This window comes from Camelina sativa, chromosome 11 (genome assembly GCF_000633955.1).
Source record: "Camelina sativa cultivar DH55 chromosome 11, Cs, whole genome shotgun sequence".
NCBI classification, from domain to species: Eukaryota; Viridiplantae; Streptophyta; class Magnoliopsida; order Brassicales; family Brassicaceae; genus Camelina; species Camelina sativa.
The window spans coordinates 31,289,451-31,303,049 of record NC_025695.1 but is presented as its reverse complement, the minus strand read 5'-3'; the positions used below and the strand labels follow the sequence as shown (position 1 = coordinate 31,303,049).

Genomic DNA, 13,599 nt, shown 5'->3' with positions numbered 1-13,599 from the left:
TTTTTTATCAAACCCCCTAGAATAGAACTACCCACATCTTTGATTTTAACTTTTTTTTTATAATCCCTAAGGTCTAAACAATAAACATCTAGCTCTCTTTCTCTCTCTCTCTCTTCTTCTTTTTTTTTTTTTTTTTTTTTTTTTTTTTTTTTTTTTTTTTTTTTTTTTTTTTNTTTTTTATTTCTTTGCTAAACTCCTAATAAAATTCCCATATTATTTTTTTCTTTTTCTAGGAGACGATAGCAAGATCTTTTTCTTTTTTTTACTTAGAGACTTAGAGCTAAATGAACAGAACTTTAGGGACCTTCTTCTTTAATTTCCTTTTTATTCCTCAACCCAACCCCAAATAATCATGCTAACCACCTATCTTTTAAAACTGATTCTAATAGCTAGTTTTAATGATTCTAACTTAGCTAAATCAAGAGCTAGTTCTTTGTCGTTCTCAATACTCTCAAGGTTTCACAACCTATAGCACAATGAAAAGGCCTCACTCAACAATTCAATACAAGGTTAGAAAGAAAGATTTGGGTTCAAGGGTAGGGAAAAACAAATCGGGTTAAACGAAAAGATTGGTAAAAATGGAGTGTTAACCCAAGATAGCATTGGTGGGTGGTTTCTTCTCCGGCAATAGAGGTGTGGTATTTTCTCCCATCCGATGTGACGGTGGCTTCGCTCTTTGGTTGGTGAGAAGCTTCTGGTCAAGTCGCGTTTGTTCGCGGTGGAGCTTTCTCGGTGCTCATCCACCAATCAAAAATGTGGTTTGCGGCGGAAGTCGGTGGGGGATAGGAGGTTAAGTTGCATAGTCACGGTGGTTAACCAAGGAGGTTGGCATCTTCTAGACTCTCGTGGATTCCGAGGTATAAAGGTTGGACTGAGCAACCATCCTCTGTGCACCGCCGCGATTCTTGCCTCCACTGGACCGGATTGAAGATTCCTTACTTGAAGGAAGCGGTGGTCGCCAGTGTTTGAAGAGGGGTGTTAGATCTGTGTGAACATGTTGCTAGGAACGGGACATGACTTCGCAGAGCCTGGGATCGGACGCTTTTGAACTTGCCGGAAAACTTGTAAAGACAATTAAATCGACGAAGTATATATAAGCTTCCTCGGATATAATCATAGGCACATCATACGTAAAGTATATATAAAGAAACATATTTTCTTCTTGTTTCTCAATATGATTGATTATTTAAGCATATAGTAGTCTAAACTCTCTAAAGTGGACGACGCACAATGTGACTTACGAATTTCTATTGGCCGCTCCAAAAAACAGGGAAAATAATAAAATAAAATATATGTGGTCCGGGATCTTGTAAGGGCATCGAACCATAGTCACGTATGCTTGACAAGTCTGATTGCGTGATCGGAAAATCAGAATCCGATGAATAGAACCCCTTGAACAAGATACGTAAACAAAGATCATAAGTGGGGGCAATATCTATTTTCTCTACATGCTTTTAGGCTGCAACATCAAATATCACCATCCAGTATATATACCAACAGTTCAAAAGATAGAAATAGTCCACTCATGTGGGACATGGGTCCATATGTTGCACCTGGGATCCCTTATTATGCACCCGTTTCTACTTTAAAACTTCAGTATATGATTAGGTGAATCGTATTCTTGTTTTTATACTATCCTCTCCATTATAAATTTGTGGAAACGACTTTAACTATTGACTGATAAAAAGAGGTTATAATTAGTTATATATACTTCTACTTCTGTTACAAAATTTGTTATATATACTTATACTTCTGTTACAATCTTCTAATAAAATGCTACTGTAATCGAAGATATAAAATACAAAACTTGGAATTCTTCAGTGTTGTAAGAGAGTGGCAAACCAAAAACCAGAAACGAGGGCCCGGGTCACCAATAATGAAAACCAAATTACGAATAACAGTAAACATACCATGAAAAACAGACAAAACGGTTTAATTATATACAAAAGTGAAAGAATTCTGTCGAAAAGCTTATACGAGGTGTCTAACAATAATTTTTTTTCTTCTGAACTTTAGTTAGAAACATTTGTGAAAAACAATATCGGTGAAAACAAGTATTCCATCGCAATCTTAATCCTAAAAAATGTATCACTCATATATAACATTAAACACAGTAAAAATCAAATTAGCAAAAAAAAAGGCAGTAAACTCATGGTGACATCAATTCATATTAGTGATAATAAACAACGTGATCGATTGATACCCAATCATTTATGTTTTAGATTTTCGTTCTTCTAAATTTGGTTTCTGATCTAAAAATCTAATAATATTCTTTTGTTATAAACTAATAATAGAAAATTTCCTATACCGCATGTAACCAAAGTACATTCTTTTTACTACAGAACAACAAAATATCACTGACATATCAAATTAAACAAAACCAAAACGCGGAAAAATGTAATTAATGATGATATTATATATTCATTGTAATATTGATAAAATTTAAGCAAATAGTAAATCTCTCATGTCATATTTTTTTTTTTCTTTCTTTCTCTCTTGTCGCTTAGAATGTGACGTCAGGGACAATACCGATCTCCTTGAAAGCAGCGGCACAGTCAGCTGAAGGAGTCTTGACCATGAAACCAAGAGGGTTAACGATACGTGTCTCGTGGGAGACGATTCCGTCATTGGCTGTCAAACTGATCTTAGCGGCGTTACGTAAGTAAGCCTCTTTGCTGACGTCGCTGCAACCACTGTCTGGTGATTCGACCAAGACGAGCTCGCAAACTTCTTCCTCGTGGTCACCGGTTACTTCCATCTTGTAGCTTCCTGATTTGTCGGTAACGGCTTCTTTGGTCAATGTTACGGTTCCGTTTGTTCTGTTCCTGCACTCCAACTTCACTTTCGCACCTTCACAAATACAAAAATGTAAAAATATAATAAAAATAAGTTTAGATTTTATCCGAAGATCTACGTATATATATATATTATAAATAACTCTTGAATTTGAATGCATCCTCTAACATGCAAGATAGTGCGCGTGCGCATACATGCTAACATGCATATTCACCTCGAACAATATTAAAAGTGACATGATATATATTCTTTATTAAGCGTAAAATATTGTTCTTTTTTCAAATATTGCAACGGTTGCTGGTTGCACGTGGTGGTAGAAAAGCCATGCACACATGTTAATAAACATACGTAAANTAATTTTAGATTTTATCCGAAGAATTACGTATAATATATATATATATATATATATATATATATAAATAACCCTTGAATGCATCCTCTAACATGCAAGATAGTGCGCGTGCGCATACATGCTAACATGCATATTCATCTCGAACAATATTAAAAGTGACATGATATATATTCTTTATTAAGCGTAAAATATTGTTCTTTTCAAATATTGCAACGGTTGCACGTGGTAGAAAAGCCATGCACACATGTATATAATAAACATGGTGTTCGTAATGTGTTTATGTATACCTTCGAGGAATTTGCTGAGACGGGTAACGAATTGGACACGGCAAGTGTCACAGTAAACTGATCCCTGGATCTGGAAACGATCGAAGTCATCAGCATCAGCGGCGGCGAAGCCGGCGAGAGAGGACAAGCAGACGGCGGAGACAATAAAGAAAGAGAAGAATATAGCTTTCGAAGCCATTTTTTTTGGTTTTGTTTTTGGTCTTCTCTTCTTTCTGATATCTCTTTTTATATTCAAACAATAAGTTGAGATATGTTTGAGAAGAGGACAACTATTCTCGTGGAGCACCGAGTTTGGTTTTTATATTAGAAACCCGATTGTTATTTTTAGACTGAAACCAGAAAAGTAAAATCGTTGATTGTTGAATTTTAAAATTAGTTTCTTCTATACGTTTAGAATAAAAGAATGATTACTTTATTATAGCTTAATTATAGCATTGATTTCTAAATTTGTTGTTTGACCACCCTTTTTTACCTCTCTTTAGTGTTTTTTTCTTAAAATTGGAAGAACTCATAACTACTAAATATACGGTCAAATCTCTGGACAGTAATAAAAAGTATAACATACACTATAATTTTAAGTTTTGATTAGAGAACGGGGGAGAAAGATTAGACCTTGCTTAAAGAGCGAGCAATATATCTTAATTTGGGGTTGGCATATGTTCTGAATTTTCTAACCTCGAGTTGCAAAATAAACAATAACTATATTAGGACCATGCTATAGCACGGGCTAAAATTCATTTTGTTTATATTATAATTTTAAAATAAAATATAATTTATATGATTATTTAAAAAAAAAATAGACAAAATATTATGCAATAAAATCATATGCTAAATATGGTGACTTGAAAAAAATAACTATTTTGTATATTTTATATTGTTAATTTTGTAATTTTATGTATGAAAAATGGTTATGTTTGTTGTTTGTTTTTATTTTAATTTTTGAACTTGTTTGGTGAAAGTTTTTTAATATGACTCGTGCTTAGGTAAGATTTTATTTTCAGTTGCACAATAAGATCTCGGAAATCACGATTAATTGTGAAAAATTGCCAAGATTTTCTTCTTTTTTGACGCCTAAGAATATATTATTATGCCAAACAATATCTATTTTGTAACAATACATGGAATACTAAAGATTTTATTTAGGAAATTGTATAAATCATTGGAATATTCTCTTTAACAAAATATTTTTGTGAATCCGTGTGTATTCATATAGTCCACGGATTGACCAATTAATCTATAATGTTTTTTTGTAACCAACCAATATTTAATGTATAACCTATTTTGTAATCAACTTATAAAAATTATATAATCTAAAAAAAAGTTGTGTACTTCCGTTTTATTATATAGGGGATTCAGACGAACGATAAATCTCCGTGAGTGAATAGACTCTCGACTTAGAAGAAGAAGAAGAAGAAGAAGAAGAAGAAGAGGGATTCAGACGAACGATAAATCTCCGTGAGTGAATAGACTCTCGACTTAGAAGAAGAAGAAGAAGAAGAAGAAGAACAATGCCATATTTCGTTCCTAGGACATTCATAAAATTTCCACAATGGTACCTGATTTACCTCATGGCTCGCTCTGTGGAACCCAAGAATAAGATTTGGAAACCGCGGATTCTACCAAAGATTAAACACTTTTTCTGGCGTATTGTCTCAAGAGCTCTACCGACAATAACTAGACTACACATAAGGGGTATGATCATTGATTATATTTGTCACAGATGTCACAAAGTCTCAAGAGCTCTACCGACAATAACTAGACTACACATAAGGGGTATGATCATTGATTATATTTGTCACAGATGTCACAAAACAGATGAAACAATACAACATACTCTCTTTACATGTCCTTTCGCTCATATGGTATGGAGGTTATCAAACACAACTCTATTAAATTTAAACCAACTATCCTCTGATGCTGAGGAAATCATAACCCTTTCCACACAACACACAAATACCTTTCATTCCCTCTTACCCTTTTGGTTGTTATGACGAGTTTGGAAGGCCAGAAACAACCTGATTTTTAATAATTTTCGTGAAAGTGCAACAAAGACTGTTTTAATGGCAAATTCTGAAACTAAATAATGGATCACTACTTTGACACCTAAATGACCAATTCTGAATCTCATCTCAAACATGAATGCAAACTCTTGGTCTGCCCAACCCCAATACATCCGACTCTGAAGTGCAACTTTGATGCAGGTTATGACAATCATACTCAACAAGCAACATGCGGATGGATCTTTAGAAACCATCAAGGTGATCCACTTGTGTAGGGAGCGTGTAGATTAAATTATGCAGGATCCCCACTAGAGACGGAAACTAAAGGACTCTTGGTAGCTATACAACAGGCTTGGATAAGAGGATATACTCTATTGTTTTTGAGGGTCATTGTGAGACTTTAATCAAAATGGCTAATGGCTTACACTTGAACGCCTCACTAACAAATCTTCTACAAGATAGATTTTGGGCATCAAAATTGCATCATGCAACCTTTACTTTTACAAAGAAATAATGTAACAGTGTTGCACATGCTTTAGCTAAATTTAGATGTAATGACAAATTGTATTATTCTGATTCTGTGTTAAAGCCAATTTGGCTCCTTGATACTCATTGTAATGATTTTCCTTAAAGCCAATATATTTTCAATTTGTGGAAAAAAAAATCTAATATCTTATTGAGTTGTTATACACGATTTGAGAAAGGTGTTACTTTAGGATCTTTTCTTTGAGAAAAATGTCAAAAAAAACCCGAAGTTATTTTTATTTGGACATTTAGTACCCAATGATTTTGGATTGGAATAAAAATACACCAATAATAAAAACATGTCATTTAAAACCCAAAAAAATTAATGTTGTTATTTTCATACCCACGATTTTTCAACAAAATCAAAATTCCAATTTTACCTCGGTTATCTAATTAATTATTAATTTTTAATATAAAAATTTTCGGTTTTCTGTTAACCATATCAAACCGAGAATTAACCCTGGTTTACTTCTTTCTCTCTTCTTCCTCCTCCTCTCTCTAATCGTCGTCGCTCCTCCACGATATTAGATGAGAGAGATTACTCAGATCAGAAGATTCCCTTTGTTCCTTCACTTCTCATGCTTCTGATTGAAAATCTCTGGATTTGGTTTTGTAGTTTTCTCGATCGGATTTAACTATCTTCTCTTTGTTTCTTTTACTCATTCAGTGAGAAGGAATCGTCTTTCATGTATTCTTCTGTGTAATGGCGAGGTATTCTGTTTATTTGTCAGGAATCAGGATTGACTCTTCATATTGACAGCATCTCTTGCATTGAGTATCTGAAGTTATCCTTCTGTGCCTTAACTTTGTACCTGCTGGTAATGCCCATGAGAGCATTCGCCATAAAAAATGTCTTAGTTTTGGAGCTATACCCATTTTCCAAATGGCTGTTTTGAAGCTTGGAAGGCCTGGAGGTGGACGTACTGCCTCATCTTCATGCATATGTGTAGCAAACCAGTAACTAGATTTTACTATATACAGGCCTGAATCATTGTAGTGCCAACCAAGAAGATCTGGAGAAGGTAAAGGGCTCAAATGAACTCTATGTATAAGTGCTACATCTTCATCAACGATAATGCTTCGTATTAGATCCATGTTCCAGGTTCTCCGCTCCAGCGTGATAAGGTCTTTAACCTGCAAATAACCAGGGATCTACCCAAACATTAGTAGTAGCACCATCTCCAATCAAAAAACGCATACCTTGTTGAATCATATTTCGACCCTCTAGCAAAGATTTCCAAATAAACGATGGGTGATTACCAGATCCAGCAATAAAAATATTACCATTCTGATAATATCTTGCTTTAAGGAATCAAGTAAGAAGACTTGTTGGAGCCTGTAGTATTCGCCATATTTGTTTTCCAAGAAGAGCTAGATTAAAATTTTCTAGATCTCGAAATCCTAATCCTCCTTCCTTCTTTGGTAATCCCAATCTCTCCCAAAAAACCTAATGCATCGATCGTTTGCCTGGAGTTTTACTCCACCAATAGTTTTCCAAAATACTATTTATCTCTTCACAAATGCCGTTAGGGAGTTTAAAGCAATTCATTGTATAGACCGGGAGAGTCATTGCCACTGTTTTTAGGAGAATTTCTTTACCTGCTTCTGATAGATAACGATGTGACCATCCTTGAGTTCTTTGTTTGACCTTGTCTACATATTGGAAGATTACTTTCTTTTCCTGCCTATATGTTCTGGCAAACCCAAATATTTACCACAACCCCCATCATTATGTATATTTAAAATTCTTTGTAATCTCGTTTTGATGTGAGGCTGAACTCGAGCTCCAAAAGTGATAGTTGATTTTGAGAGATTGACAGCTTGCCCCAAAGTTATTTTTTTTTGGACTTTTAATACTCAATTATTTTGGATTGAAAAAAAATACACCAAAATAATAAAAATGTGTCATTTTTTTTGTCAAACCATACTTGTATTCATTCAATCAACCCAAAGAGGGGAAGCAAAGGTTACACAAAGGTACATGATTTGGGAGCACAAGCTCACAACAAAGATAGCATAGATAAAATAAGCAACAAATTTAGAGAATAGGTCCATAAGAACTCGGAAAACAGAGGCTGGCTAGCAACATGCCACAAGCGAGATCATGGTGTGTACGAGACACTTCCGCGAACAGTTCGGGAATTTTAAAGATAGTCACTATCAATAGACTTCGTGACGTTGATAAAAGGTACTTAGTCCCATGTGTCTCTGGCGCGAACCACAAAGGAGCAGCTAAGTGTTTTGTAAGGTTTCTCTCCATAGAGGAGGAAGGCGGAGCCGATCTCTCCGTAACGGAAAAACTTGGACGCCAGAGACCCTCAAGGTCAGATAAGAGTGAAATTCTAGATCAGGATCTTGGAAAAATTTTCAGGGTTCGAGAGAGTTGAAGCAAAAAACACGGGAATCACAACTTCTGGTTGTGGCCGCTGGATTGAGTTGGTTTCAAGCTGCTTCAAGGGATAGTTGATGAAGATAATAACCGGCATGTATATGTATGAAAGGATAGACCGGGATAAATGGACATGGATAGAGGAACCAGATGCGCTAGTGAAAGAGCCTTCAAAAACAAATGTTCATCGATGGTTTCCCCACTTAAAGTTTCATAGACTTAAGTCAAAGGGCAGTTTAACAACAGGTTTTGAAAAGAATGCTCAAAGCACCTTGTATTGTTTGTCGCTTCAGGGCATGAACAAAGTCTTCGGTTGATCAAGCCGTGAAAACAGAACAAAGTAATAAATGGGCTTGGAGATGAAATGAAGTCATCAAACCTGGCCCTGTAGTGAAATGTAGGTGGGCTGCGATTTTTGGCAATGGACTGAGACAAAGGTAGTGGGCCGCAGCATAAAGAAAGGCCCAACAAGTGAAACCCTAGAGTTGCTTCAGTTGGGGAGGTGCTGAGAGTGCCGGTGCGGTTGTATGGAGAGGGGGCGGTGGGACGGAAACTTGGCAAGGTAAGGGATAATCCTTCCGCCGTAAAAATCATCACCGGCTCCGGTGTCAAGGCAGAGCTCCAAACCAAGGGAGATGACATATTTGACTTCGAGGGGATCCGGTAGAGATAAGAAGCGACGAGAACTGCGAAAGATTTAAAATCTTTAGATCTATAGAACTTTGAGAGACAAATCTTAGATATAACAGTTAAAGAGTGAGAAGACAGGAGACAATCCTCCTTCATCGATAACGCTGGCCAGAAAAAGTTCCAGACGAGGTATAAGAAGTTCACCGGAAGACTCTTTATCGTCTCGTCATGCAATGGAGCTTTGTGGAAGCAAGGTGCAGGGAAGGAGGAGTTCCAAGGTAACAGAAGAACTAGGAGGAAGAAAGCTCGTTGAGAATTGTAAAGGAGTCGGGAAAAGCTAAAGATATCCCGACGCCGGCGAGCCAAAGCTCCACCGGCGTTGGAAAGTATGGTGAAAAGAGCTATCTCGATTATCGTGCCTGGGAGTATTCCTAATATTTTATTTTTTAGATAGTTAAACAATACTTGAATATAAAAATATGTCATTTAAAATCCAAAACAATTAAACACTAATATTTTATTTTTTAGTATTGTTATTTTCATATTCATGATTTTTAACAAAATAAAAATTCTAATTTTATCCCGATTATCCAATTAATTATTAATTTTTAATATAAATTTTCGGTTTTCTATTAACTATATCAAATCGAGAATTAACCCTCGTTTACTTCTTTCTCTCTTCTTCCTCCTCCTCTCTCTAATCGTCGTCGCTCCTCCACGATATTAGATGAGAGAGATTACTCAGATCAGGATACTGCACCACAAGCAGGTTGGATAATTAGAGACTCGGAAGGATTCTATGCAACATCTGGACACAACAAAGGCAAGTTATGTGATAGTGCTTTGGAAACAGAAATTCAGGTCCTGATCATTGCAATGCAACAAGCTTGGATATGCGGATATAAAAGAGTAACATTCGAAGGAGATAATGCAATAATTACAAAATTAGTTACTGGAGGCCAGCACAATTTTCGTTTTCATAATTGGGTTCGTGAGGTCAAATATTGGGAACATAAATTTAAGGAAGTAACATTTGCCTAGACACGAAGACACAACAACAAAGCTGCAGATCGTTTAGCTAAAAAACCTTTACTGAATAATATAGCTTTTACCATCTACTTTTACATCCATGCTTTTCTTGTAAATGTCCTCAATGAGGAACTCTCTTTCAGACACTAAAAAGCTTATCTGATGTTATATATAAAAAAAATAATAACTTCGGATTTTTTTTGACATTTTTCCCTCATTTCTTTTTGTAATTGTGTTGTGCTGCAGCAGCAATCGGTGACAAAAAATTATACTGTAACTTATTTGCGTTGCGTGTCAAGTATATGAAAAGTAACTCAGCGTTTTCATAAAAATAGCCGTAGAAACTACTATAATTGTCACTGTTCTTTTTTTTCCAGCGACACTGGCAGCATCGACAATTTACTTCTTTAAAGTATCTTTTGTTGTTGTTAAGTTTTCAGTCACTAAATGTAGTTGTAGCAATGCAGCTCTCCTATGTTGAATTTCGTCTCTCACCTTATTGGTGCATTAGAAATTTGTTTTTATTTTTAATCATTATAGATATGTATATAAAACAATCCGATCTATTTTTTTATAATATATAATTAAGCATCTCATACTACTTATTAAACCAACAACATGAACATCACTAACCACCCATAATACCAATAACATTCACAGTGTAATAAATATAACCATACTCATCTCCAATATATATCATCAACACAATATCATTCCTAACCATTCTATCCAACAACCTAACATGCTTTTATGCGAGGTTCCAATATTAATAACATAATCAAGACTAACAACACATAACCAAGACCCTAGATCATCCTCCTCCTCATCGCCATGATTCCACGACACATACCTGTAAACCACAAACAACAGCTGAGATGCGTGAGTATTATCACATATACTTAGTGAGACGATCCTCCCATCTATAAGGATATACATACAAGCGAAAAGACAAACACAAGCAACACAAAAACAAGCACTCCTTCCATCGATCGATGCAACCTCTAAATCCCTAGCTGCGTCGACCGATGCAACGCCCCTGTGTCGACCGATGCACTCCTTGCATCCACTGATGCAACGTCCATCGTCTATGGAAAATTTCGATCGGACGTGACGGTGCCGGAAACTTTCGATCAAAGCCGATAGCTTCATCAAGAGAACCCTGAACTTCAGGAGATATGACTGTGCGGAAGGGAGGACCTTGCAAAAAGCGTGAGCAGGGAGATCTGCAACGACACATGCAAAACACATGCCGAGAAGGAAGACCGAGGTGACGAGCCTTCTAAACTGGGGCGCATCAAGAAAATCCCCGACGATGAACATCAGATCGATAAAAATACAATCTTTGGCGGGGTGAAATGGAGGAGGTGAAGAAATTCAAATTCACCGAGAGACTCCAAAATTCTGGATGGACTCACCGCGATCCCACACAGATCTATTAGAAACAATGACGAAACTTTTGAGGAAGAGATACCAGAAGTTGCTCGATAAATGATAGCCACAACAACGGAGGCTGAGAGCCAAATCCAAAATTGATAGAAGAAACTTCCAGGAAGTGCCGAAAGAGGCTCTGCAGCAAGGCCGATCAAGGAGACCCTAGAAATTAACCCGGTGAACCCTCTCTTGCAACGCTAAGCCAAAATGGAAACAAAAAGGAGGTTCGGTTCTTTAAACAAGCCGGAACTAACGAAAAAAAAAACAAATGAGCAAAACACAGGAGAGCATGTCTGACGCCGGCGATCCATGGCTACACCGGCGTCGGAGAAAGAATAGATTTTGGGAGTCATAGGAATAACCTGTGAGAGAGATTTCAAAATAGGCAAATATATATATATATATATAATGTTTGTTCTTATTATACATAAAATCATTGTAAACCTTTAACTGTATTCTTTTGTTTAATTAGCTTTTTTTTGAACCATTTCTATCAAAAAAAAATTGGACTAAGATATTTGATGATTATTTCAAATCCACAATTGTATATAACCTCTTCAAATCCTAATACTTTGGTATTTATCTTTCCATTAAAAATAAGAATTAATATATAACTTTTAATAGTATAATTGATATAAAACAAAATTAAAGAATTAATTGAGAGATACTGATATGTCATCCTGGATATATTTATTTCGTCTTATATATATAATATTATTATTATTATTTTTGAAAATATTATAAGAAAAATATTAGTAAAGAATGTCTTTTTTAACTAAAACTGGTTTATAAATGAACAGATCAATAAAGCAGTTTCACTTGTTAATTGAAATTAATAATGCCTTAAAAATTAATGAATTGAATGACATATAAATTTGCAGCCTTCAATATATTAACTAAGATTATATAATATATTTGAAAATTTTCTTACATAATTAAAATCGCGTATTAAATTTAAATTTCAAGAAAATAGCTTTTTTTTACGTTTCCAAATCAGTATGTCAACGTGTTACCAAAAACAAAAATCAATATGTCAATGTTGCCGGCAAAAAAAAACCCAGACATATAAAGCGAAATTTTATTTCCATTAAGATAAAGTCTCTTTGCTCTCAACTTTACATGGTAATCATTAATCGATGTTTAATTGGTAAAGCACTTTGACAAATTCATATTAGCATATAATTAAAAACAAGAGGAATCAAAATCTTCTGCACCAAAATATAGTTCTCGTAACTAACGGGAGAATGCTGTTTATTTCTTTCCTTGATACCATCCTCGCAATTGCCTGGTACATCCAAAGCAATACTAAAATTTTCATTAGCGGTTTTATAATCGTGCGATCGAACGCTCGCCAAAGCAGTGTTTAACGAATCATTAGCATCGTCATAAAACTCAACGCAATCGCGTAGCTCTGCTTCAATACTTTCATATTTCTTGCCCTTGAGGATATGTTCAATGATTCCTTTAACGATCATAGCTTTTGCTTCAGCGTTCTTCGTCGACGGTAGGATCAAACCTTCGAGGGTGGTTGCGGTTTTGCTTTGTGGATCTTGTGTAAGAGAATCGACGGAGAAATTGTATATCAAGGACGGTTCTATCACGACTGCTTTCTTGCAAGAATCTTGAATGATTTTAAGCAAATGTGAAACCGTTCAAGAGAAGAGAGAACATAACCAATGAAACCAAGAACTTCATCTCTTTTTATTTTTTTTTCTTTGGAGGAAGTAGAGAAAATAAGAATTGATTGATGAAGAATATGTTCACTTTGTGTTACAATTTATAGTAAAAGTGAACATAGATGTTTATGGTAAGACTCTTTTGACCAAAAAAAAAAAAGATGTTTATGGCAAGACTCTTTAACTATGTACAATAGAGGTGTTGAATCATTAATTCAATTGCTAAACTCATAAATGAAGTGAAAAATGAAAAATGAAAAAAAGTTGGGACTAAACTGTTTTGAATAAACAAATGTTGGGACCACTAGAACACATCCCTTATATATTAATAGAGAAGCATTATCAAGATAATGCTGATGTGTCGTCGTTAGAGAGCTCAGAACACCAATGAATTTATTGCCCTCATTTTTGTGGATATTTACACATAATTACTTTTGAATGATTAAGGAATATTCCTTTACAATTAATTTAAAAAATTTAAACA

General features: G+C 35.2%; 1 protein-coding gene, 1 long non-coding RNA gene and 1 pseudogene across 2 annotated transcripts; all 3 read right to left on the bottom strand.

Annotated features, from left to right (window-relative positions):
* On the bottom strand, positions 2,397-3,728 carry LOC104724810 (pollen-specific protein-like At4g18596). The gene is made up of 2 exons (XM_010443358.1): positions 3,436-3,728; positions 2,397-2,850 (listed from the first exon to the last, which is right to left on the bottom strand). The coding sequence occupies exons 1-2, from the start codon at positions 3,611-3,613 to the stop codon at positions 2,504-2,506; spliced, it is 525 nt and encodes a 174-aa protein (XP_010441660.1). The 5' UTR covers positions 3,614-3,728; the 3' UTR covers positions 2,397-2,503.
* Positions 8,506-9,458, bottom strand: LOC104724809. The gene is made up of 2 exons (XR_002033950.1): positions 9,184-9,458; positions 8,506-9,035 (listed from the first exon to the last, which is right to left on the bottom strand). It is a non-coding gene; the product is annotated as an uncharacterized LOC104724809 (long non-coding RNA).
* On the bottom strand, positions 12,506-13,145 carry LOC109127585 (annotated as a pseudogene).